The sequence below is a fragment of the Anguilla anguilla genome, chromosome 1 (genome assembly GCF_013347855.1).
Source record: "Anguilla anguilla isolate fAngAng1 chromosome 1, fAngAng1.pri, whole genome shotgun sequence".
Lineage (NCBI taxonomy): Eukaryota > Metazoa > Chordata > Actinopteri > Anguilliformes > Anguillidae > Anguilla > Anguilla anguilla.
The window spans coordinates 52,601,023-52,628,593 of record NC_049201.1 but is presented as its reverse complement, the minus strand read 5'-3'; the positions used below and the strand labels follow the sequence as shown (position 1 = coordinate 52,628,593).

The window sequence follows — 27,571 nt, the reverse complement described above, 5'->3', positions numbered from 1 at the left end:
CCCAAGTGTACTGGTAGGGAGCTTGACCACTGCTCCCTGGTTCCCTATTCCAAACCACTTTGCCCTCCCGAGCACCAGTATTCTCCAGTGCACGTACAGCCTAACTCAGGCTTTATTTTCCCCACAAATCCAGAAACTACTATTTACCACATATGTGCATTCCTAATAGACTGGTCTTTGGAGAACCTCTATTACAGTGTTCTTTTAACACTTCCTGTTGTTGCAGCAAGCAAGTAATTTAAGAACCACAGAAAATCTCTCTGGGGAGATTTTAAATTTTTTTCTGGACATTCACATACAAAGCTGTGAGAAAGTCATGTGCCTGCTGTGTACATACTCCAGATCCTTACATGGTGATCCGTGGTCCATGAACTAATGGCAGGAAATGAGAATCAAATAAAACCCCTAGAGAGGTGTCAGGGTGAGATTGGAGGAATGTTTCTCCTCTCTTACTTAACAAAATGTTTGGTACTGTGCAAAGTGAGTAGAATTTGAGGTAGGGGTGACTCAAAGACAATACTCACAGAAAAAGCGCTTCATCTAGGCAGGTGTGCCATAACCAGATGAAACCATTGAAGCTATTTTCCATGCTATTTCTTTATGCATCTCACCACCTTTTCCCCTGTTGGAATGTTTCTTTGATTAAAAGAAAAACTTCTGAAATTCGTTTTTCTGATTTCAGAATATTTCTCACGCTCTAGAAGGAAGTCTGTCTCTGTCTCCTCCGCTCCTGTCTTACAGTGACCACTCTCTGACTCACACAAATGCACACACACACACACACACACACACACACAAAGCAAGCAGCTCTACAATTCCTTCTTCCACTTCCACTCAACCTCAGGTTTCCATGGCTCAAATCGTCCACCACCTCCTCTTTTCACGTCTTGTATTGGGAGTTCGTTACTGTTGGCTTAAGACGTCCTTGTATCGCGAGACTAAAATAAATAGCATTTATTCCAATTTGAAACAAATTCACTTACTCTACAGATTATGTCCTGTCAAAATTTGATGGCTATCCACCCAAGGCATTAAAAGAGGAAGCATGGAACAAGTTAAACTGTGAGAGCAAGCTGTATAGAAAGGCCGTGCTAGGGTGAGTCACAATGTATTTTTCAGCATCTCCACTAATTGTGCAATGGAAATGCAATATGACTTCTCAAGTTCTTAACAATTCTGTAATGGCTGTATCTTTTCTTTTTTTCCCAGGGAAATCGATATGGAATGAAAAACTGGGCCGTATTTTAATTTGATATATGCATTGAATTTATTTGTATTTAATTTGCTTTTTGCATCTTGCAGTTTGTTTTTTTACTTTAAAAATAAGGAATAATTTAAATTAATTTGACTTGAAAACGTACTTCCAAATTAAATGTTAATTTATATAACGATATAAATGGAAATATATATATATATATATAAATATAAATAACACTAGTTTGACTGTAGTTTTTCCATATACTTTTCACAATATAATAATGTTGGTAGACAAAGCTTTACAAGTTGAAGAAAATGTTTTAAACTGATGCAGTGTAATACATTAGTAAAATGGTGCAAAAGCATTTCTAGAAAAAGAAGGTCATAAGCATCAAATAAGGCACTGATTTGTATAGAAAAACTGAGGAATAGACATATCTTTTCAACAGCTTTGGTATTTTAATGAATAATTTTTTTAGGAGTATACCAGGTGTGGAAGAATTAGAAGTGTCCTTGATCCCAGGTTTCACTTCACTGAACCCACTCCATATATTGATGGACTACACCAAGGGGGCCTAAAACTACCCCACAAAAGGTAACACCAGATTCAGGTAGCACCGTGCTTACGAATAGTGATGGTACTCTAGAACTAAACCATAGTAGTAATTAGCCTTGGTATTATGGAAGCCAAATTAGTAAAGCATGGAAATTGATAACCATGAAAGCCATGGTTCGTGCAGCTTTTAAGAATGGGTTTTAGTGATGGGTGTGTCTCTCCGCAATATTTGTATTCTTTGATAAAATTTGGAAGATTCTGTACAGTGAGTGGATTATTTTGTGGAATAGCAGACTGTGTGCCTGATTAAATTAGGCTGTCATTTACTCAGGCCTGGAACAGTGGAGACTCGTGTCTAGGATGAAGAGACTGCTGTTTCCATGCTGTGATACGTAGAAGTACAGGAGTTAAGAGGACTTCCTCTCAGGAAATCGTGGCCATGAAGTGTTGAAGTATGTGTTGCGGAAACACAGGCATACTTCAGTTTGGGAACTTATGTGAGCAGGATGTGTAATTTGGAAAGAGCACGATTATTGAGTAACATGTCAAGGGGTGCCATTATTGCTGAATAATATGGGAGGCAAGTATAATAATCTCATAGACTTACTGTGGAAAAAAAGACAAGACAAGACAATCAAGAAATCACCATCCTTTATTATCTCAATAAAGCCTCAACTATGTACACACATTGTAATTATCAGAACGTTATAATAAATTATCGCAGTGAAAAATTAAAAACAAATAAAAACAAACTTGTACACGGAGCATCAGGGAACCCTCTCGGCACGCAGGTTTCTGGAGTTCACAATCCGCGTCTGGAAAACAAGTAAACTCAAGAACATCAGCGCATTGCTGCCAAGAGCAGTGGCGCGTGCAAATATGATGAGTTTGTTTTGTACGCTAGTGTGAAGAATGCTAGCTTCTCCAATTACATGCTGTGAAAAATGTTGAGTAATACACTATAAAAAGAGCCATTGTTCACAGTCATTGTTCCATCCGGCAGTGCGGCTAGAATAAAACTGGCTCTCAACTTTGAACAGACATCTTAGACATCTCTTTAATTTTAGCACAAAGCAAACACCTCATGAACGTGTCAATTATGATATTAGTTTGCGGTGTAAAGAACACCGGTGTTGTTTACGTCAACTAAAATTATGACTGAAGTAGCACGTAGAACACGGCAGTGGTGTGTAACTCGTTCACTCTTACTAGCCTCTCTGGCCGTTGATCTTTCGGCAGCGTTTTCTATGAAAAAGTAAGTATTGTAGTTTGCAAAAAGCATCTGAAATAGTTTATCCATGGTGATACTACAACTTCCATGAGCAGTGTGTGGACACCATGTACTCATCCCATTGGCTATGTGCTTCACCCTCTCGCTCTTGCTTGTGACGATTGCAGCACCAAACAAGGAAAACAACAATTTTTATTTGCAATGCAAAACTGCATGTTTTATCAACATAATGTAAAATTGCGAATACATGTACTCTTCGTTCTCTACACTGACAACTGGAGAATATTCACGGCAAAGATCACACACATTCAGTTTACTAGCTGTTGGATAGCTGTAATGCCTTCTATTCAAACGAAATGTTATACCCAAACAAATGCATTCAGTTACATTGTCCAGTTACCTATATTTATTGAAATCAACAAACTTGAATCAAAAAAGTATACAGCAAAAGTAATTCATGTTTTATATTCATCTTTAATGTCTTTATTGTCTTCAAAAAAAGTAAAGCTGCTTTGTGACAATGACGTTCACACTGCAGCTGAACATTGCTATATGCGCATGGGAAGCAGTGTTCACTTATGTAAAAGGGACACGTGCTGTCACTACTGATGTGTTGTCACAAACACTGAGTATGTTAAAAAGTCATGGCATTTACTGGAGACAGGGCATTAAATGTGACAAAAATACTTGGTTCTCTTCATCACCGACTATATATGATTTTAGTCATTTTTTCTTGACTAAAATTAATAGAGAAGGTATGACTAAAACTAAAATGCATTTTAGTCAAAAGACTAAGACCATAACTAAATAAAAAAACTGGCGGCAAAAACACTGAAGAACACTTTTGTCCTCCGTACAGAATCTTCAGAGCTGACCTGTGAGGTAGTCTCACCTGTTTCTCCTCTGGGGACAGCACACCGTCTACAGCCACTATCTGGTACTGAGTGTGCTTCAGGCCACCAGGGTGCTTTCTGAGGTGCCGCAAACCCGTGCCCGTGACGTCACGAGCGAGCAGTCTCCTCATGTCCCCCGGGGGGCAGCCCGGGTCAAAGATGAGGAGGCACAGGCTTCCGTTCTTTCTCTGCTCCACGCCCACGATGGAGCGACTGTGACCTGTGCACAGTCAACACACACGACAGCCACGCCTAACTAAACAGCGCAATACTATAAACACACTGAAACTCTCACAATAAACACACAATGAATACACTCCACAATCTGTAAATGCACAATCATGTCCACACAAAGGAACACAAAACTGATTGATTAGTTTGTTAACTGATTGTAAGTGTACGTGATTTATAGGTGTACGCGTACCTTGGTGCTGCAGGTATATGGGGGGCTGCATGGTCTGCATCACCCTGGGGGGTAGTCTAGCGCCCCTGCAGGCCGAGGTGGAGAAGTACCTCTTCACCCACTCAAAGAGCCGGGGGTGGGTGTTCCCCGAGCCAGTGGGCTGGTGGAAGTCCACAATACGAGCCCTGTGGGCCCCACAGTCATCAGTGTCAGGGGTCAGTTATTCACTAAATAACTCCATAAATATCACCTTCATGCATTCAGTGCTTAGTCCAAAAGTGGAGAACATCAGCGATAGTCTCAGAAATACAAAAGTGCAATATCATAGAGAAGGCTGAACAGAACATAGCATAGCATACTGTCACATAACATAACATGTTATGAAAACAGGCCATTCAGCCAAACAATGCTTGCATTCTCCTGACTAAATTGTACCTAGTGCTCCGGTTACCTACAGATTAGATAGAATCAAACACCTTTATCAAGCCTAGCCTTGAAAAGAGTTTGAGTTTCTGCCTCTACTATGTGACCTGTCAGGCTATTCCACGCAAATACGTTCTTTTAAAGATGTAACAGAGTGAAAACTGTTACGCTGCTTGGTAGCCTAGCAACAAGTTTCTATCAGGGTTCAGTCCCGGTCATGCCTAAATGTTCTTGTTCTCACAGTATTCTAATATGTTCACTGCTGTAGGTTGTTTTGCACTGTGCAGCTTCCAAATGTTAAGGCGAGTCTAATGGAAAGCAATAAAGACAATAAAACTGTTGAATGAGACTGATGTAATCTTCCGCAGGGGCAAGTCCTTCTCCACACACACAATTTCCAGGTGTTATTAGACCCATTCATTTGTTTAGACTGTATCTGCCCCATGGGGGTCTGAATGCCAAATGAGGATATCCAGGTGCTCACCTTAAATTACACTATTGGTTTCGCAGCGCTTACTCGTTTTTCATTTGTTAAAACACCATCATCAGTTGTTATCTTTCTCTACAGCTTTCCAAGCAGCATGCAGTTGGTTAAAACAAGAGGAGCCCAAAATTCAAGAGGACAGGGACAGTGGGAGGATCACACCCGCCCTATAATAGCAAACACACTTCTGCAATCGGGCAGCAGATTTAGAACACCAGCGTTTAAGCAACTAGAGCCAAAAATACAATTGTTCCCAAGAGCATCACATATTTCAACATCACTAAATCTTCCACTGACCGTCTTGTGTGTCCGCAGTGTTTCCCATGCACTGACTTTATTTGGACGGCCCGCCCAAATACATTTGCCAGTGTACAAATCTGGCGAAAGTGCGTAAAGACAGATAGATATGCCTTAAGCATGGTTACTTCATAGTATTTTCAAAGTAAAAATCCTGCATAGTATGCCTTCAAGTGTTCTCTTTTCCCCTGAAGACTGTTTTACATTCCACGCGATTTAAAGGTTAAATAAGGCCAAAGATTTGCAATGCGACTGTCTGCAACAGGCGTTGCAAAACCCAAGGCTTGCAACACTCTGAAACTGACCGGTTCACATCATGAAAATGGATGAGATAGTGAGATGCCTGCAGTAGCAGTAGGGCTGCAGATAAAAGCAAGGCTTCGTAAGAGAGGAACATCCAGTGCTTGGAGGCAGCCCTGTGTGCTTCTGCGCCTGGTACACAGAACGTACGCGCAACTGTGCAAGGATCCAAATTTACCGTCGTCTCTTAATTTCACCCATTTCCCTCAGCAGCATGACTCATATTCCGTACACTCTAGTGAATTACCACGGCAAATTAAAAAAATTTTTTTATGTATGTTGTCATCGACAAATATCCAATATATTTGTCATTGTACGCAAAAAATGTCTGGACCAATCCAAATCACGCTAAAACTGACATAATAGAAAAAAAATTCCAGAAAACAATCCCTCCCTTTAATAATGATTCTCACACATTTTAATATTGGCCAGTAGATGGCAGTGTCAATCTCGTACCAAAGGGCCAAGACCGGGGCCGTCTCTGAATCAGCACAGGTGCCTACTATTGAGTTTACAAGCTGTATGCGACTTGTATGCTCATTAGTAGGCAATTGCGCTGATTCAAACATGGCCTTTGCTTTCGAAGCTCACTTTTTGGTTCGGTTCAGAAAAATTGCTCTCAATCACCAGCACGCTTGGATCCAGTATAGGTTTTTCATTACAGGTCTTTCAGCCACCAGTTTCAGCATACTTCCTCCTCATTTAGTGATTTTTAAGTTATGTTATTTGGACAACATTTTAATATGTTGTGGACCAATTGGGGGGGGATCCCATACATTTAGGATGGACCGGACTTCGTGACCATATAAGGGTCCCCCATTTCTCCCACTGACCAGTCTCTGGTTCCAATTTATACATCATGGCAGCACTACACTTCTACAAATCTACACTTCTACTGCTTAAACACATTTTGCATAAGCACAGATGTGGTCTTCATGTACGCACGTGCAATCCTGTGTGCAACCTCCACTGCATTAGCAGAAATCTTCTCTGAAAAAGAGACCACCTCACCAGACCGTGTAGTGTTAGTCAGCTAGACAGCTAGCTATGCACCACATGGTCTGGTGTACCAGGCTAAAAATACATTCAGATAACCTAAGAATTCCCATTAAGGACAACTCCCAAACACAGTTTGTGTCCAGCTGTAGACTCCACTGAGGCCCAGTGCATATGCATTTCTAACCCACCAAAAATGTCACAATTTGAAATATTATAATGGTCACCTGACTCCAAAGGAGGTGAAGAGAGAGTAGATTTCCGTGGCCCCTATCCAGGCTGAGGAGCCCTGCAGCTTGCGGCTGAAGTGGGACGCCCCCTGGGGGTCCACCCCTTGCTTCCAGGCCTCCTCCAGAAGGGCTTGCACTCGTGGAATGCTTGGAACTGTTCCATCTGCCACAAAGAGAACCAAGATTAAAAAAGAGGTTTCAGACGGAGATTTCTGCATGCATTTGATATGATGGATATGTGTTTTCGTGTGTGTGTGTGGGCGTGAGAGCATATTTGTGTGTACTGTGTGGAAGTATGTATGTGTACGGTATGCTTGAGTGTGTCAGTATGAGTGTGTGATATGTGGAGTGTGTCAGTCTGAGCGAGTAGTATATGTATGTCGGTGTGTGTGCGTTATGTTTGAGTGTGTCAGTACAAATGAGTGTGCCAGTGTGAGTGAGTAGCATGTGTGAGTCAGTACGTTTAAATGCAGTTTAAATCGAGCTACATTAATAGCTCGATTTGGCCAAAGATGAGATTTAACTGGATTATTGTCGTTGTCCCAATATACATGACTCGGAAAGAATCAAATCAAATTATTGACCGAAGTGTGTCTGACGAAGGTTTCTTATAAATCCTGCTTCCTCCAATTTTGTCGCAACTTTTTTGAATAGTTCGCCATTCCGCGTTTTTCTTCCATCCATGTATTTTAAGATTTTTAACTCCTTTATTTGCGATAGCATGAAGTTGGTCTCCTCGTCCGTCCAGAAATGTTTTTTTTTTCGCCATGATACTAGGGAGGGCAAAACGGACCTTTAGAATGTCGCCAGCAGTGTATGCGCGTGAGCTCGACAATGCAGTTCTCACAGAAAAGGTCATTTGTTGCCTTTTACATTTTTTTTTAGTTCATTAAAATGGTGATAGAAGTGACAATAATTAAGTGGTACTGTGCTGTTAGCCTTTATTGATCGCCGTACAAGGTTAAGGTGAAGTAGCTAGAACAATCGGACAGCACTAACCCATAAAAATGTACTTTATGCTCAATCGAACGGTAAATGTGAAAAACATTCGATTATAATCAGCTGCACCAAAATTTTCTGTCACACCCTCAATAATCGGCAAAAGTCCCAGCAGAAGATTGAATTAAATCTTTTAAAGTTATATATTTTCTGAAACGTTATCGATTCCGCTTGGCCACCGTGAGCGTATAGTTGCTAAGTAAATTACGGAACATGATAAGAACGCCAGAACCCCAACCGCATTAACTAGGTATGTTAGTCCGACTATGAAAAAATGGACTTAGTACGATTTCAGATCGGACTACGATGTTTACATGATTTTTAAAAGTCCAGTTTTAGCCGGACTAAAACAATAAATTGACTTTTTCAAACATCATGTAAACCCACTGAGTGTGTCAGCCTGAGTGTGTGCGGTATGTGTGAGTTTGTCAGTGTGCGTGTGGTAGGCGTGTTAGTGAGTGTGTGGTATGTGTGAATGTTTCAGTGTTCGTACGGTATGTGCGCGTCAGAGAGTGTGTGTGGTGTGATGGTGTCAGTGTGTGTGCGGTATGTGTCAATGTGTGTGTGGCATGTAGGAAGGAGTCCATCAGCTTGAGTGTGCATACCGGTGAAACAGCCTTTGTAAACCTCCATCTTATGAAGGGAGGAAAGCAGCATCTGGAAGTTTCTGTAGCCACACCCCCAGCCGCGGTCCCCATCAGAGGAAGAGTAGTGGTCAGTCTCAGAGCTCAGCCACACGTGGGCAGTGTCAGACCCCTCCCTCTGATAATATTCATATAAGGCAGCCATCAAACCTGCGAGCCGGGGGCAGGAGGAAGAAAGAAGCTTAGAGTAAGCAATATGGACACAATCAGGAAAGCCCACCAATTCACTGAAATCACCGGCTGACTGTAATGGAATATGAAAGAAGCATAAATAAACAGGCTGGATCTCTGGCTGGCTGGAGCACAGACTAACAGGAACAGGAACTGACAGGCGCGGTGCGATACGCACCCGATGTTCTGGTCCTTCCGTCATCTACCCCCGAGGCCAGTGACTCCATCACCTCCGCCCTCTTCCTGTGGAACTCCGCAGGGACCATGTGACCACGGGACACCGCCTTCTCCATGTTCCTCTCAATCTGTCTGCGGTAGCCCCCTCTGCCGTCGAGGCCAAACTGCTTCTGCTCGTACACACACACACACACACACACACACACACAAAATATAGTGAATGGACCACGGCTGCACAGGCCATACCCAGAGCTGCATTTCTACATACTGGCCACATCACAGCCAGAATGAACTGCACTGTGCGCCAATATTTATAACAAAACATTTTTTCAGCCACCTCACTCTACTATGACCAGAACCTGGTTGTGGTTGTGGTCATTTTGACCAACCATAAACCAAATATGTTGTAATTTAACAGTCCCTGACAGTGCACACAGATCACCTGCAGCTTCTTGAATTCCTCTGCCTCGCGTTTGGCTTCCTCTGCCTTCCTCCTCTCGTCCTCTTCTTGCTGAAGTCGCCTGGCCAGCTGCAGGTCAGAGCGAGTGCTCTCTAGAGCGCCCCAGAACCAAGAGAACAGTCAAGATCATGTACCATAGACCTGCAGCCCCCAAACTTTCTCAGCCCATGGACCATATAAATGAATAAATCTTATGTGATCCACCCCATTGAAATGTAGCCTGATATGTGATCATGTATGGTTTATTTATTACTTAAACTTATGCCAAACCAACAGCATGCACACAGCGCTTTCATCATGCAGTACCTGTCCCAGCCTCCAGATGGAGCTCCACGTGCAGCTGCAGAGAGCTGCTGTCGGAACAGCTCAGGGAACACAGGGGACACTTGTGACCCTGAGCACGATCACCTGGGGTTCACACACAAATTATGCCTTTTACAAACACAGAAGGGTTACATGCGGTGCGGTGTGTGTGTGTAACAGAGATGATTAGCACTTTCTTAGAAGACAAATAAATATTTTCACCGGACTAGAGGATATGGTACATTAATAGCAATGAAAGCAGAAAACAGTGAAAGCTTCAAAGTTACTGGGCAATTGTGTGCATTATCTCCTGGGTGAGTTAGTACGTATGCATGCTGTGCTAGACGAGCTGTACCATGCATGCTATGCTAAGTGAGCTATACTAGTATACGTGGAGTGCTAAGTGAGCCATACTATGAATGCTGTACTGGGTACGCTGTACTATGTTTGCCGTGTTCATGGCGCCAGACTAACTTTTTACATTGGTTGCACTGGTGCACCTAACTTTTTCATTTAGGCGCACCAGCACATAATTTTGGTGCACCCAAAATTTTTCACCGCGCCTTCTGGCGGCACAATAATACATTTTAAGCGTTACCATTTTTGTCAGTTCCCATACACATTGGTAAATTCTTAACACATTATGTAAATGATTGTAATCAGGAATAAAGGTGCAGATGAATGTTTTTTCTTTATTTAAATCACAGCACAAACAAGAAATCGCAATAACCTCAATTGTTTAAAAAATAAACTTAAAAAGTGCTGATGTTTAAAGTGCTTGACAAACTCAAATAACTCAAACAAAAGTGTGCACTGCTCCCGGAGGAGTACATGGCGCAGTTTCACACATACATGCCTTATTTTTTACCCCCCACCCACATTCAGCGAAGAAGAATATCAGGGTCAGAGCCAATCAGAGGCAGAGTAGGGGCGGGTCTTCGCAGAATGCGGGTGGGAAAAATAAATAACGCTACACACATACACACGCTGTACTACAATGGAGTATTAGAGCCACATTGAGGGGGGAAAAAATTCTGAGATTTCGAGAATAAGGTCGTAATATTACGAAAATAAAGTCGTAATATTACGAGAATAAACATAATTTTTAGGAAAATATATTGCCAGCAACCAACAAAACGGGCGAGAGGGCAGTCTAATGGCAGCCTGAGCCTGCAATTTCCTCGGAATCTTTCTTCGGAATAGACAGTTTCTTGCGCAATCTTTTCAATGTCCTGATACTTACGATAATGTGGTGCTGATGTGCCAAAAGATTCAGTATTTTATTTGTGAAACCTATACTAAAGTATAACTTCACAAGATGCTCCACCTTCCTCATTTTAAGGCAGACGGCAGGCTGCTCTTCTGATATTTCCCATCTAAAATAACACATAGCCTAAAATTACGACTTTATTCTCGTAATATTATGACTTTTTACTCGTAAAATTACGACATTATTCTCGAAATCTCAGAATTTTTTTCCCCCTCAATGTGGCCCTAATACTCCGTGGTAACACACAGAGACAGCTAAATGTCAGGCGCACCGGTGCGACCACTGAAAATGTTTAGTCGCACTTGACAGATTTATGGTCGCACTCTGGAGCCTTACCGTGTTAGATGAGCTATACTATGCATGCTGTGCTAAGTGAGCTGTACTAGTATACATGGATTGCTAAGTCAGCCACAATATGAATGCGACGATAGATACGTTGCACAATGCATGCTGTACTAGTTGAGCTGTACTGTGTATGTTGTGCTAGGTGAGATGCTTTGGGTATGTAGTACCTTCAATCACATCCTTCTCCTGCAGGTGCAGCTCTACATGTTCCTGCAGGATGAAGCAGTCACTGAACACCAAAGAACACATTGGGCAGGGAAGGAGCTTCTCTGAAAGACAAACATCAGGGCACAACATCAAAACACTACACATCTGACATCACTTCCACAATTCAGCTCACATCACCGGTCATGACAGCACATTATCTAATACCACCTTGCACCACCTCACACAAGCTCAAATTACCTCACGTTATATCCACCACAACAAAGTATATGACCACAGGCATACAACTTCTCTCTACAATTATAACCACATATCACATACAGTATAACATATCTTGTGAAATGGACAAATCTTGATATAGCTTTCTGCCATCAGAAATAGGCTTCATAATACATTACCTTTCCTAGGGGAAGACAGGCGCTTATGTTTCGTTTTGACGGGTTCCTGGTCCGCTCCACTGTTGCGAGTGCACACACTGTCCCCTTGGGGAGTGCAGGCATGTCCATTCACCCGAGTTTTGTTCTGATGTGACAAACACACTGCCCTAGGGCTTGGTCTGTAGCCAGGACAAACTCCAGGCTGCCAGTCAGCTGCTTTGTCAGAGATTCCCTCACTGGCCACCCTGTCAGAGCTGCCCTCATTGGACAAGTAACCTGAAGCACCATTTCCGGCCACCCTGACAGAGCATTCTTCATTGGCAGTGTCATCTGAAACAGCCGCACAGGCCACCCTATTAGAGCGGTCCATATTGGTAGCACCATTACAGCTGGACGCACCCCTTGCACCTTTGTTGGAGATTACCAGCGAACACTTTAGATCAGGTCCAGCACCAGTCTGGCCAGTCCCTATGCTGGTGCATTTCCACTGCAACAAGGCCCCTCCCTCTGCGTGGGCTGTGTTGATGTGGAGCTGGAGTTCGTCGTAAGACACGCCTGCTAGCGAACAGAGAGGGCACCTGACCTGGGCCTCCAGGTGACTGAGGAGCAAGTGTGACCTCATCTCCGCTTCTGAGGGCACGTCCTCCCCGCAAATTTCACATGTCAACATGGCAGCCTGGCAGCAGACAAGGAAGACCAGAATGGAACATAACACATCACATCACTGATTTTACACACCATCCAGACAGACGGCAGTAAAAACTCTAGCAAAAACGAATGGATGTTCTGTCTTTGGGCACGGTTCTTTATTAATAGCCTATATGTATATATAACTCAAATATATCACCTGAAACTCCTTCTACAAACGTCTTTGAGCATGGGGGCAGAGGGGATGGAAGAAATGTAGGAGCTGAACATTTGTTACTACAGGGAACCTTCTCCCTTCCCATAAACTGCCAACCAGAAATATGCATAAAAGGAGAGAAAAACACATTGCACCCCTGGACATTACAGATTTCAGTTATTAAAAAGTTTAAAACCTTTTTTCTTCTCAATTTAGAATGCATAATCTCCTGTCATCAGCGCTCATTGCTCACACTTCCATATTACAACTGCTGTATGAAAGATAAAGGTAGTCTAAGAAATGAGTTCAAACCAAAAAAAACAAATGATAATGACGCAAAGCTGCACTGTTAGTAACTTTGAGGAAAACAAACGTATATTAACTATTTCAGCTACCGTAAGAGACGGCTGCCAACAAGCAGGCTATAAATGGCCAGAAACAATACCCTCAAGTGAGAGGCAGATTAAGTTGCTTTTTAGTTGGCGGGTTAGCTACGAGAACACAATCTGTTGTTTGAAAAACAGTTGCCGGTATCAAGGGTTAAGTAACGTTAAACAACTAACAACAGCTTGCATCCACAACCTGAGCGTGGATAAAAATGTGTAATTTATATTTATGGTTAATTCTTGTAACTTGCCTTATTTTAGGAAATCCACAGTCAGGCGAAAACAGTTTCTATTTCGCTTTAGCTCAGAAATCGTTTCCCTAAGTGTGTTCATCCGGTATGCTGTAACGGAAGTGACGTAAGATTCTTGACAAGCAAAACAAAGATCTTGGTTTTCACTCTGATGTTCAGCACATACATTTGTTTGTGGATACACTACATTTATTCGGGGATCAGTTTAATTTATTTGTGGATCAACTGCATTTATTTGTAGATGAGTTGAATTTATTTCTGGATCCGCTACATTTATTTGTGGATCCGCTGCATTTATCTGTGGATCAGTTACATAATTTATTTTATGAGACAATAATACCCCCATATTTTATTTTGCTTCAAAAGTTTGGTATTCCCCATTCACTTCAATGGCAGCTCCAATCTTTTGCCCTCAACATGTGCAGTGCACGCTTCCTTCCGAGACCGCACAAGCTAAGGTCACTGAACTCCTATTACGCTCTATGGCTTAGGTTAGCTGAATGCGTGCTTGCCCGTCTAGTTAAATATGTATGTCTGCAGTTCAGCGGTGTTTCAGTTGACAAGCATTGAGTGCATTGTACTGGTGAGGAAGGATAGGAAAGTGCTGAAATTTTATCATTTGATTTCTCAGTATCTTATTTAATTTTGTTCACTATTGCGCCAAATACCAGTGCCAAAGCTGTATTAACGGTTATAACTGCATGTACATCACACATTTTTAGTGTTATCAACAAAAAACATTTTCAGTGTATGGAAATGTCAAGTTAGTCACACAAGCACTATTGATATGTCATTAAATAAAACTTAAATTAAATCACACAAATTAAACAAGCTCCATCCTCAAGCAACACTGCCTAATGTTTCCTAACTTATTTCAGGTAACTTGGCCCTGTGTTTTTTCATCTTACCATCCTAAGAGAATGTGGTCATTCAAACTTTATGTGTCACATGAAAGTGTCAAATGCCAATTGTTTATTGTTGAAATAATCTGAAATTCAGCTGTGTTAGACTTAAAATGGTAAAACTCTCTATGCTATGTTTGAACAATTATCTGCATCCAGTGCTTTGGGTGTATGTAAATGCACATCAGGACTAAAAAGCATTATCATTATTATTATTATTATTGTTGTTGTTGTTGTTTTTGTTATGTTCAAATGTGTTCCAAAATAAGATTTTTCATTATTTTACACTGTAAAATAAATTACACAATTTTACTTATTTGATTGAACTGTACCTGGCCCACAAACCTAAAGAAATATGTCCAATGGTAATTCAGCTCGAACAGTGCACTCTGGAATGTGGGACAAAATGTTATCTGTTAAGAGTTGAATTAACACTGGACATTTTATTGTGCACCTTTACATTGTATACCTTTACATTTATATTCTTAAGTTTTATCTGCACTGCACTGATTCTTCGATAGATCTCATGTAAGGCACTGAACAACTCTACAACACTGTCCATCCTCAATGCATATACTATTGCACTAACCTGGTGATATATATAAACCTTATTAACTGCTTAAGGAAAGTGTTGCGTGACCCATACAGTTTGAATGATCACATTCTCTTCGGACGGTAAGATGAAAAGACACAGGGTCAAGTCATATGAAATAATTTAGGAAACATTAGGTGACATTTCTTTGGAATTAAGCTTGTTTCATTTGTGAGCTAAGATAGCCAATATTGTTTGTTGTACCTTGGTCTCATTTTTATATCAACATTTTTTAATGACAGGCCTAGCTGGCTTATCGACAGTGCTGTGTATGCATGAATTACTTTTTTAGTACGATCCAATTTACAAAAGAATGAGAAACTGGCATTCCAACCGTTCTTCTCAACAACATCATTGCTACAGTATTTTCCTGGTTTGTGCGAAAATTCATTACTTCAGTACGAAAACGTTTATTTAGCAATAACTGTCAACATCCTCTGTGACTTCAAGTCGTCGGTCTGAATTAACTCATGGACGTGAAAGAAACTAGCGATTCGATTATCTTGTTATATACACGGTCTTTGGCAGAACCCGAGAGCGGCTCTTGGGAAATTTATCAGCGATTGACAGAGAGGGTCGCCATATTGAGCTCAGCTGTAGTAACTAGGAAAGGTTGTGCCAAGGAAATAAACTATTTTCATATCTACACAGCAACCAAGAACTTCTAGATTTAATGGGTAATGTTATTTTGGTCTATTGTCATATATTTCCGCTCTTATTACTAACTAGCAGGTAGTTCTGAACCATTTTCACACAAATGTTGCTTGGCTATCTTAGCTACCTATAAGCTGGTAAGCAGGGGGGTGTGTGGAATCTAGGTAGTTATGCTAGCGAGCTAGCTAGCGAAGTTACATGTTTAGGTGTGTTTGGTGGTATGTAGCTTGGTAGTTTACGAATATTGATAGCTTATTGGCTTCATGTTACAATACAGTAATATTAGGAAGATAAATACATACATGATACGTAAATTAGTAACCACTGCACTGTGGCTGGACCCACCTTGTTTTAGGCCATGATCGTTGTTCGCTTAGCGACGCCCATACTGAAGGCGACCCGTCGCTACGGTTAGTCAGCACTCGCACTTTAATGTTATCTAGGCACCAAAATTAGCCAAGAATCTAACTATTTAGAGCTGGATATTGAACTGACACAAAATGCTATTGAATGAAATTCGTGCACCATTGCTAGATCCTATAGTTCAGGTCAACCATTCAGTTTCTCGAGGTAAGGACTTAAGGTTTCAAACCTGCAACATTCCGGCATCAGTTGACCCTTGCACCACAGTGCTAGAGAACCGGTTTCTGACTCGTGGTAGATATGGGTATGTTGTGATGTGCGTAGTAGCTTAGCCATGCTAGGTGTACAGATAATGTTAGCTAACGTAGATGGCTAGCAATTTAAAGTTAATGTAAAGTTGGCTAACGGCGGCTACTACATGACTGCTGGCTAAAAGCTCGCTGAACTTCGTTAACTATTTAATGCGACCGCAGCTGTTCTCAACAGGACTACTGCTAGCTGGCTAATATACTGTTCATCTGTGGACTCCATTTGTACTTTCCCATTCGGGACTTGGTTTCTGATATTTTACCAACTAGACAACTTGTATAAAGTTTAAGATCACACTGCTTACTTGGGAATTCTGAAGAATTGTCTAGTAAATGTTACTTAAATCTGAAATGAATAATAACTCATTAGTAACATGCATCCGTGCATTGTACTATTGCCTTCATCACAATGATACAAATCCGTCAACAACTTAGAACTACTGTCAGTTAGGGGAGTCAGCATAATATTGGTTGACATCCATCAGTTGATCCGAAATAGATAGCTTCTTCTGAACATACAAAATATTATTTATATGATAGAATCAATCTTCAGGTCTCAGGACAGCGTAGCCTCAAATAACAGTTACACTGTACAGCTGTATTGCTCCGTTGTCCTCTTTGCCTTCTGCTGTACAGAACGGGCAGGGGCTAGGAGAGCATCACAGCACTATGTGTTCTGCGAGCGGGTGTTTGCGTGTGCTTACCTTATCAAGCCTCCGGACAGCCGCATGCATTGCTGACACTTGGTGTGGGCAGAGGCATTCAGTGCTTGAGCCGTGGGTTCTGTGCCATAAGAATATCTGTTATTCAGTCAGGGCCTGACAGCTAACCCTGGGGCCCTTTACTGTACCTGCACTTCATGGCTCACACTTCATACTAATCCCAGATTGTATTTATAGGCGGCGGATCCTGATCTAGGATCTAGGATCAGGGCACAGGACTGGCTTGTTTAAGAGCCGTGAGACAGAAGTGGAGTGGGAGTCCTCTTGAGTTTGGGAGCATTCAGAAAAGGCACTGTGTTTTTCAGGAGCATCCAGGCCAAAGATGGAGCAACAAGTCTCATATTCACGACATTTTCAGCCTGTGCAGATTTTATGATGAGGATACTGCACACTTGGGGCCACCTAGCCCTAGAGCCTGAGTGCAGTGTGGGGTCTCGTGGCATTTGTGCAGCTGTCCTTGACGTCTTCAGCAATTAACATTGTGATGATGGCATCAGTATTTCGTTACATTTTACACAGTAATTCATTATTTTATTTTATCACTGTCTTATAGCAGACAGCAATGATGGTTTTGTGGTGCTGTTGGCAGGAGAGAAATAAATACATTCATGCTGAACGGAAAGATTCTGAGACAAATGTCTCTTCGCGATCAGGATTGACACCCTCTGCTTTAGGCCCTCCTGTGAATAATTTTTAAGATCCCAACCGGAGACTAAGTGGCTCTCCTTTCTCAGAGAATGCCTGAGGCTGTCTGACCAAACTGTTTTGCTTTTTCGTTTTTCCTTCTGCCTGACCACAGACGCAATGGCGAGCCCGGGAAAGGATACCTGTCGAATGAAGAGTTATAAGAACAAAGCCCTGAACCCGCAGGAGATGCGGCGTCGCAGGGAGGAGGAGGGGATTCAGCTGCGCAAACAGAAGAGGGAGGAGCAGGTAAGAACACATCACCTTCTCTCCCAGCACACAGCCATTGGTCCTACAGACTGTCCAAGGACTGTCTGGTATTCCAACTTGATGTGGAAGCCAATTCTTGAAGCTAATTCCCTGACCAGTTGCCTTGCAGTAGTTGTTCTTTCCCTAGGCCCAACCTTTCGTGAATATTCACAAACAGTACTATTACACCTGGAACTTGTTACCCATAATAACACCGGTTGTTAGTATGTAAAGTGAATGAAAGGAAAGCAGAACCTGACCATCTGGTTAGTCTATGGAATCTGTGCCACAGTGCCACCAACCTTGTCCTCTGCTCTCCCTGCAGCTGTTTAAGCGAAGAAATGTGTCTCTGCCTGCGGGCGATGAGTCTATGTTGGAATGCACCATCCAAGATCCCGATGTCAGCTCCACCATACCTGTCCCAGGCGTAAGTGTCTGTCATTGTTCTGTGTCTGCACTGTTCCAGTATTTTGGACAGTATGATTAAGTCATGCTGTTTGCTGCCCGATCACTCCGAAAACGCTGTGAGAAAAGCAGCACAAGCACAAGTCTTTGCAAAAGCATTAAATGGCCTGTGCACATCACAAGTTGATGTCTTGCACTCGAAGGGTACAGTAAATATTACAGCCTACATATAAACATCTGTCATAGGCTGCATTTTGAAGAGGTAATCAACATCACAATTCAAACAGGTTTTGAATGTGTAAAACAATTGGTAGCAAATCTGTCTGTAGAATTTGGGGAAGACAATTAAAGTTTTTTTTTTTAATCAGCCCCTGCCGTGTGCTTGGTGTCTGTCTCGGGCTGATGTTCACCTCTGCTCTGTCTTTTTCCAGGAAGGCATCATAACTCCAGAGATGAGACAGATGATCTTTTCAGAGGACCCAGACCAGCAGCTCATAGCCACACAGAAGTTTAGGAAACTACTGTCCAAAGGTACCTGCACATCCTTGATTGCTTGTTTTGATGAAAAGAATACATTTGTTCAGTTTTTGTTACCTTCTGTTGGCCTCAGAGACAAGTGAACAGACAGGCTCAGTAAGCTTCAGTTCTGCTGACATTTTACTGAACACTTCACTACTCTCCAGCAATTGTTTTTACTCACTGAATAGAAAAAAAAATATTCTGCGGTTGTTTTTTAAACAGCATTCAATAAACTTGTGGTCATCCAAGTAAATATCTTTACTGCCATTTCTTGTCTTCCTCAGGGAATAAGGACATGTAATGGTGTAAGAAGTTAATTGACTTCTGAATGGTTAATCTTGTCTCTTGCAGAGCCCAACCCTCCCATCGACGAGGTCATCCTTACACCTGGGGTTGTGAACAAGTTTGTAGAGTTCCTCAAAAGAAGTGAAAACTGCACGTTGCAGGTGTGTGTAGATGAGCCCTTGTGTGTGCATGCGCACAGATGTGTGAACTGCTGTTTCTAGCCTCTGCAGGTGTTCACTGCGCACACCTCAGAAAAGCGCCCTGTGTGTCAGGAAGGAGACATGCAGTTCTGTACATTCCATTTTGTTTTTTGTTTGTTCGCTTGTTTGTTTGTTAGTTTTTCCTGTCACTACATTTGTCTTGATTGTTTTTGAACTTTGGCGTTGCTCGGAAGCTGTGCTTATGCTACTGTAGATATGGCCTTGTTGCGCTTGTGTGTCGGCGCGTGTGCGCTCTGCACCGTGTGACAGGAAGTGTTAAACAGCTGAGAATTCTGATTCGCAGTTCGAGGCTGCCTGGGCGCTGACGAATATTGCATCGGGGACGTTCCTGCACACTAAAGTGGTCATAGAAACGGGAGCTGTGCCCATCTTCATCGAGCTCCTCAATTCTGACTACGAGGACGTCCAGGAACAGGTGACCTGAAGCCAACTGTGTTGTTGGGGCATGGTGGGAAAATGAGCTCTGTTAGGCTGTCTGTCCCTGTCAAACTGGCTAGTAGTTGAGTTCATTTGCAATATAATCCATATATTAGCTCAGTGTTCTTAAAGGAACAACTTTTTGGAAAATTCGCTTCTTGGCTATCTTACCCATAGTAAGACGATAAGGTTGATATCCATTTCATCCCTGTGCATCCACCTCCCCCTCTGTTTTCTTTCTGCTTTACACAGCTGCAGCTTTCAAGGTTTAACTTCATAAATCTCAGTGGGAAAGGGTTTTATTTCAAAATAAAAGTTCTGAGGGGTCTCATTTCAGAATAAAATGTCAATACAACATAGTGAACACAGCAATGAAAAATTAATACATTTTATCTTATGATAATCAGGAAGAATAAAACCGAAAAATTCAAAATCAGGAAAAAAAAATGTATCGTGCTATAGAGAGCCTGGGGTCTGAGAGTTCATTTGGAATTTCAGGAAGAACTAAGTGGGTATGGGAGATTAAATGGAGTGATGTGAACATTCTGTTCCAGGCAGTGTGGGCACTTGGGAACATTGCTGGGGACAATGCAGAGTGCAGAGACTATGTGCTGAACTGTGGCATCCTGCCCTCGCTTCAACTGTAAGTGGGTGTGCGTGTGAGTTTGTGTGTGCGCGTGTGTGTGTGCGCGCGTGTGTGTGTGTGTGTGTGTGCGTGTGTGTGTGTGCGCTTGTATGTGTGTGTTTGTGTGTGCGTGTGTGCGCTTGTGCGTGTGTGTGTGTGTGCGTTTGTGTGTGTGAGCCTGTCCACCTCATTTGTCCTTCTGCATGAGTTGTTTGTGTGTATGTGTAAGAGTGCATGAGTGTCTGTATACATAAGTTGTGTGCATATGTATAATTCTGATTGATTTTGTCATTAAAAGAACATTAACTTAAAAAATGGTCAACTTTTAAAGAAAATGAGCATAGATTCATCTGAATTGCAAGCTCAATTTATGTCACTACCAGTATTATGTACTGCAGGGCTGCCCAACCCTCATCCTGGAGATCTACCGTTCTGTAGGTTTTCACTCCAAATCTAAAAAAGTACACCTCATTGAATAGCTAGAGATCTCGCTGAGCTACTAATTGGCAGAATTAGGTGAGCCAAATTAGGTTTGAAATGAAAACCTAGAGGGCGGTAGATCTTCAGGAACAGGGTTGGGCAGGCCTGATGTACTGTGTCTGGGTATGTGGTGCATTCCTGAGTGGGTGTGTATGAATGACGTACCCTCTCTATACTCCTGCAGACTGCTCACCAAATCCACTCGTCTCACGACCACGAGGAATGCGGTGTGGGCCCTGTCCAACCTCTGCCGGGGCAAGAACCCCCCTCCCGACTTCTCCAAGGTGAGCCACACCCGATCGCGCGGTCGCTGCCGTTCTTCACCGCGTCAGGGATTCAAACCGAGTCCCTTCTGTGCCCCTGTCCCTGTCAGGTGTCCCCCTGTTTGAGCGTGCTGTCCCAGCTGCTCTTCGGCAGCGACCCGGACGTGCTGGCGGACGCGTGCTGGGCGCTCTCCTACCTGTCCGACGGGCCCAACGATAAGATCCAGACGGTGATCGACTCGGGAGTGTGCCGCAGGCTGGTCGAGCTGCTCATGTAAGGGCCAAACCGCCAGGCGATGCCGAAACGCTGAGCCGCAGCTGCGGTGCGCGCTGAGAGACGGCAGTGAGACACACTGAGAAGGAGATGAGACTCGCTGAGACACTGGACAGGCAGTGATGGAAAAGGATGGCTTGCTGTAGCCAGTGTCTCAGTGAGACACACTGAGAAGGAGATGGGACTCGCTGAGACACTGGACAGGCAGTGATGGAAAAGGATGGCTTGCTGTAGCCAGTGTCTCAGTGAGACACTGAGAAGGAGATGAGACTCGCTGAGACACTGGCCAGACCGTGATGGAAAAGGATGGCTTGCTGTAGCTAGTGTCTCAGTGAGACACACTGAGAAGGAGATGAGACTTGCTAAGACACTGGCCAGGCAGTGATGGAAAAGGATGGCTTGCTGTAGCCAGTGAATGTTCTGTTCTCTGTTATGTCCTGTAGGCACAGTGATTACAAGGTGGTGTCTCCTGCATTGCGAGCTGTGGGCAACATTGTCACAGGAGATAGCATCCAAACTCAGGTAAGACACATGCGCGCGCGCGCACACACACACACACACACACACACACACACACACACACACACACCTGCTGACTTTCTGCTGCTTATTTAGCTTATTTTTTAGAAACAAGCATGTTATGGTGGGTATTATATGTTTGTAGTCGCACAGTTAGGCTAGCCTGTGTTGATGAGCATTTTGGGGTGTTTCATGCATGTTGCACATGTTTATTTTTGTATGTTCCCAGTTTTTGTGGGCTGGCTGTGTTTGTAAATGTGCATTATCTGTACGTGCGTGTATGCATGCGTGTGTGTGTTTACCTTTGTTCTGTGTTACCGTTGCCCAGGTGATTCTGAAATGCTCAGCGCTGCCCTGTCTGCTGCACTTGCTCAGCAGCCCTAAAGAGTCCATCAGAAAGGAGGCGTGCTGGACCATCTCTAACATCACCGCCGGCAACCGCTCACAGATCCAGGTACGTTCTGTCCATGTCTGTCTACACATACAGTACCGTGCAAAAGTCAGAGGCCACCATTTCGTTTATTCAATTTCCAGTCAAGTCAGCCATTCAGGAAACGCATGTATATCAAACGGAAAAGCCTTCACAAGTATACGTAATATCAAATCTAAGCAGTGTCTGTCCACTTTTTCTTTTGTGCACCGTACTACCTCTTTCAGTCTTTCATCCTTCAAATCAACAAACAAGTTCCAGCTGTGTCCTCTCGACAAAAGTTGTAACCAAAATTGTCAATGATGTTATGTTAGAACCCTTTGCCGTCAAAAGTTACATTCAAGCAAGCAACTACCCATACACACCTTAGCTCCCTTGCAGATTTCGTTGTCATTTACTTCTAAAATAACTAAATGAGTTATTGGATATAAGATAATTCAACTGCATAAGGGTGGTGAAAGTCAAAGGAAAATAAGTTTACAAAATTGGAGTTCAAAAGGTTATTGGAAGATACCTTGACAATGGGGCTGTAGACGTGCAAGAATTGGTAAACCACGTAAACTATTACCATCACAAAGACAGTGCTTAAAGATTTTATCTTTGAGAGATGGGAAAAAATCAAGCTCCACTCTTGCTTCAGATCTGAAAAAATCTGGTATTTCTGCCAGTCCTTCCACTGCGAGAAGACCGCTCAATGGTATGGGTCTGAAAGGATGCGTAACTGTCAAAAAGCCACTACTGAGGAAAGGAAATGAACAAAACAGTATATCCTCTGGAAACCATTTGATTGGGTGCAAATCCATTCTACAGCAAGATAATTACCCCAGGCACACTGCTAAGAAGCTCAAGCTTCAAGTGTTTTCAGAACAATGGACTGGCTACCCCAGATTCCAGGCCCCAACATCACTGAATGTGTTTGGGATTACTTGGATTAAGAGAAGCAGAAAATGGAACCAGCTTCTAAGACTGAACTTTGGAGGTGTTTACAAGAAGCATGGAAAAATATCCCTGCAGATTCCTTCGGAAAAGCTCAAAGCGAATCTCCTGAAAAGAATGGAAGTCATAATAAAGGCAAAGGGTGGACATGCTAAATACTGAAAGATTTGATATTTTGCATAGTTGTGGAGGTTTTAATTTTCTCTTAAATATTTGTTTGCTGCATTATTTTCTGACACTGACAAATAATTAACTTGCATTTAATGGCTGTTTGCACTGTAAAGTAAATAAAAGAAAGGGTGATTTTTGACATTTGTACAGTATTGTATGTAGTATTGTTGCTTTGTGCAAATGTGAGTATTGAATAATGTTGTGCCATGTGGGTGATGAAGACGTGGACATTCTCCTCCTCAGGCGGTAATCGATACCAACATCTTCCCCGTGTTGATTGAGATTCTCCAGAAGGCTGAATTCCGCACCAGGAAGGAAGCAGCCTGGGCTATTACCAATGCCACCTCTGGGGGCACTCCTGAGCAGATCAGGTAGCGTTCACTTCCATCTCCCACCTCTGGGGGCACTCCTGAGCAGATCAGGTAGCATGCACTTCCTTCTCCCACCACTGGGGGCACTCCTCAGCAGATCAGGTATTGTGCACTTCCCCCAACCCACCACTGGGGGCACTGAAAATGGAAATCTGTAGTTTCTGAGGTGTTTCTTTTCTCCACCTGAAGGTACTTGGTGTCGCTGAACACCATCAAGCCCATGTGCGACCTGCTGACAGTGATGGACTCCAAAATTGTGCAGGTGTCTCTGAACGGACTGGAGAATATTCTACGCCTGGGCGAGCAGGAAGCCAAGAAAAACGGCTCGGGCATCAACCCCTACTGTGCTCTTATCGAAGAGGCCTATGGTATGCACCTCCTATACTGGACCCCTCAGTACGGAGGCCTACAGTATTCCCCCTATTCACGAAGGAGGTGCTCATCTGCTTCAGGTTTTATGTAGTAGTGTTCACTCTCTTCCACTACCCTCCTAAATTTTGCCCTTCTAGAGTGAGATGAATATGGGGTCTAAATAAGCAACTAAAAGACAAGTGTCTCCTGACTCTTCATTCTTCAGGTCCATGTGAAGTGGTGCCTTTTGTCTGTTTAAGCTCTAGATGGCCATCTGCTCTTATTTTAAAAATCCATTTAAATAATTTTTAAAAAGCGAAAACACGCGTGCCTGACTTGTCGGCCTGTGTGCTGCGTCTCCCCAGGTCTGGATAAGATTGAGTTCCTGCAGAGCCACGAGAACCAGGAGATCTACCAGAAGGCCTTCGACCTGATCGAGCACTACTTCGGCATGGAGGAGGAGGACGCCAGCATCGCGCCGCAGGTGGACCAGAACCAGGGCCAGTTCATCTTTCAGCAGCCCGAGGGGCCCATGGAAGGCTTTCAGCTCTAGTCCTCGCTCCCTTCACTCCCGCTAGCCAGCGCGGAACCCCCCCACCCTTCTTCTCCTCACTTCCTCACCCTGCTCCCATCCCGAAGCACCCAAGCCTCCACTCAGCAGTGAGGGCCACACAGACTCGCCTGCAGAGAGGACGAGAGACATTCCTCCAGGGGGTGGCCTCCAGCGACATTCTGCCCAGCCTCTGCCTCCCGCTTTGTTTCCCAGAATGCAGTTGCGTGAGCCTGGACACTGCAGCTCAAAAAAAGCTGTCTTTCCTCTTTTTTTCCCCTCCCTTTTATTTTTTAAATGTAGATACTGGTATGGTTGAAGCTCCCTCCAGAATGACTACCTCTTCCGTCAGTCCACGGCTGAACTACCGTGGAAAATGAAACGAGACAAAATGCATGCACGTCTTTAATGCTTGCAGTTGGGCCCCTTGCTACAGGATGTGTATGCACGTGAGCGTGCGCTTGTGTGTCTGTCTGTGTGTGTGTGTGTGTGTGTGTGTGCGCGCGTGGAGTGTAAATCTGTATGTATTTTACATTAGAATGTAATGTGTGTGGTCATCTGACGGTATGTGAAAAATACTCGACCTCTTATATAAACAGCAACTATATTTATAATCCCATAGATTATATTTTTAATCTTTGCTGATGCGCAGCAAGCGACAAGTTGTCAATGTTACCTTTTAAACTTGAAAGGAACAGCTGCACGTAAGATTTGCAGTGAAAATGCGCACAGTGTATGTAGCAGTTCCACACATGTGACTCCATGTGAATTTATTTATTCTGTAGAGGGGCTGCTCTGCTGTAATTGTTGGTGGGAGGGTGCCATTGGTCTCTGAAATGGATGTTGTGTGTTTGTGGCAGACCTGGGTCAAATAGGTATTTGTTTTGGATTTAAATACTTTTCTACGCTTTACTGATCTTGCCTGGTGTATTGGAACCAATGAAGTGCACTCGAAAAGTGCAAATCCAGCCTTCTGGTCATATTGGTAGGCTCAGTTACACCAGACAAGATCAACAGAGCACAGAAAAGTATTTGAGTCCAAAACAAATATGTATTTGATCCAGGTGTGGTTGGTGGTGGAGGGGGGAAGGGAGATGGCTGTTGCTGTACTGTCATATATGTGCATTTGAGTGTGGGGTTTGGGGTGGTGGGACAGGGTACAAGTGATGTGAGGTGTGTGTGTGATTGGGGGGGAGGGGCTTCTGCTGGGTTTACTCCCTTATTCCCTGTTTTACATGCAAACTGATAAGTTTGTTTTCTCCTCCTTGAATTTGAAGATAGCAGGAATTTACCTGGCTGTCCCTGGCAGTTTTGTAACATTCAGCATGATTTTTTGAGAGGTTATTTACAATTTGACATTTTAGCTGTAAATTTTTAGTTGAATTTAAAAACTGCTCTGTATATTATATATACGCTTATGAAACACATTGAACAACTGTAAACAAACATTTGAGATTTTTGAGGGGAGGGCAATGGTTGCAGGTGAGTTAGGGGTGTGGTCACAAGGGCTGTGCTGTGGCTTTGGGACATGGTGGGGTAAGGTAACGTAATGCTCAAGTAAAACACGTTGACAGGATAATGTGGATGTGAAAGTGCTCAGTATAAGGTACAGTACCTGAAATCCAAATCTCATTCTGTATCACCTGTCTCTGTCACACCTATAGCATGGCTCAGATGAAGCAGTGTTTTACATACTTTTTTAGTTGTTGTGTGTACGCAAACTCTGCCGTACTGCCCTGCTGTGAATTAGCCTGCAGTTTCTGTTAATGATGCAGCATATTAGTATATCCATTTTGTTAACACCACTCTTGGAACCATTCCCCCCTCCCCCCCCCCCCTTTTTATTTTTTTATTTTTTTGGCTGTGTTTAAGTTTATGATTATGTAGACGCTGTGTGCATTCAAGTATGTTGGTTGATCCATGGGTAAATGTATGCATTTATACAATACGGAAATCATTTGTAAACCTCTAATTGTTGAGCACATTCAATCGTGTACAGTTTTCTAATATTTCTCATGTTTGTATGGTTAGGCTTTTGATTGGTTTTCACATTGGGGGCGGGGGGGGGGGGGGGGGGGGGGGGGGGGGGGGGGGGGGGGGGTGTGTGGTGTGTACTGTCAGTATCTGAACTTTAGGACATCTGAGGACTTTGTTAGGGTGTGGCTTTGAAGTCACTGCTGACTGGAAGGGGTGACACCAAGGACTGCGCCAGCAGCCCGTTCTGATTCCCACCTCTTCGCTGTGAGGGCCTTGAGACGGCCGACTGAATAGGCTAGTTCCTCTCTGTTTATACAATGCAGCCATTGCAATTGATTCGCCTCGATGAGTTTGCTTAACTAAGGAATGTCGAAACTCAAACATTATGTAGAACAAATAAATGTTCCGTTACATACCTGTCCTCTATTTATTCCCCGGTGTTTTTTCTTTCTTCTTTTTCTCAGTCAAACTTTCAAGTGCAGACCCAACCCATAACTGTAACCCATCTTTTCAAATGTGCATTGAATTGCTGTATTGAGACCAGGTGCTTTAGCCTGATGAGTCACCCCTAAGCCTCACATCAAATCTATGATGCATGTGTGTGGTACCAGATACACTGAACTTCCATACAGTATTTAAAAAAATATGAACATATGGTTTGCTGTTGTGGAATATGACCAGGACTTGGTGTTGTCCCGTGAAGAGAGAGAAGTTTAGAACAAAGTCACTGTCCTGATCTAAATCTTAAAAGGCTTGACCTGCATGTAACCTAACCTTCTTTTTGGGGTTTTTGCTTGATGAATGACCGATATGGAGGGCTCATATAGGTAAAATGATCTCCAAATGTGAAAAAGTTCATGTTTTGTGTAGTATGGGTGGGCATCACTAGGGAGTGGATCAG

At 43.1% G+C, this 27,571-nt stretch overlaps 2 protein-coding genes across 4 annotated transcripts; one reads left to right on the top strand and one right to left on the bottom strand.

The window, feature by feature from the left end:
• Nucleotides 1-2,387: 2,387 nt before the first annotated feature.
• Nucleotides 2,388-16,031, bottom strand: zufsp (zinc finger containing ubiquitin peptidase 1). 3 transcript variants are annotated; one of them, XM_035429395.1, is made up of 11 exons: nt 15,896-16,031; nt 11,943-12,597; nt 11,547-11,648; nt 9,768-9,869; nt 9,444-9,553; nt 9,003-9,171; nt 8,615-8,803; nt 7,008-7,173; nt 4,302-4,465; nt 3,877-4,097; nt 2,388-2,568 (listed from the first exon to the last, which is right to left on the bottom strand). In XM_035429395.1, the coding sequence occupies exons 2-11, from the start codon at nt 12,589-12,591 to the stop codon at nt 2,521-2,523; spliced, it is 1,920 nt and encodes a 639-aa protein (XP_035285286.1). In that variant the 5' UTR covers nt 12,592-12,597; nt 15,896-16,031; the 3' UTR covers nt 2,388-2,520. The 3 variants fall into 3 exon arrangements, with proteins under 3 accessions (XP_035285286.1, XP_035285267.1, XP_035285278.1); XM_035429376.1 differs by lacking the exon at nt 15,896-16,031 and adding an exon at nt 13,403-13,514; XM_035429387.1 differs by lacking the exon at nt 15,896-16,031 and adding an exon at nt 12,769-12,864.
• Nucleotides 15,436-27,091, top strand: kpna5 (karyopherin alpha 5 (importin alpha 6)). Its single transcript, XM_035429410.1, has 14 exons — nt 15,436-15,573; nt 17,743-17,876; nt 18,202-18,303; nt 18,713-18,812; nt 19,152-19,246; nt 19,590-19,721; nt 20,278-20,366; nt 21,013-21,112; nt 21,202-21,365; nt 21,809-21,887; nt 22,213-22,338; nt 23,665-23,792; nt 23,982-24,160; nt 24,509-27,091. The coding sequence occupies exons 1-14, from the start codon at nt 15,570-15,572 to the stop codon at nt 24,694-24,696; spliced, it is 1,620 nt and encodes a 539-aa protein (XP_035285301.1). The 5' UTR covers nt 15,436-15,569; the 3' UTR covers nt 24,697-27,091.
• Nucleotides 27,092-27,571: the final 480 nt, after the last annotated feature.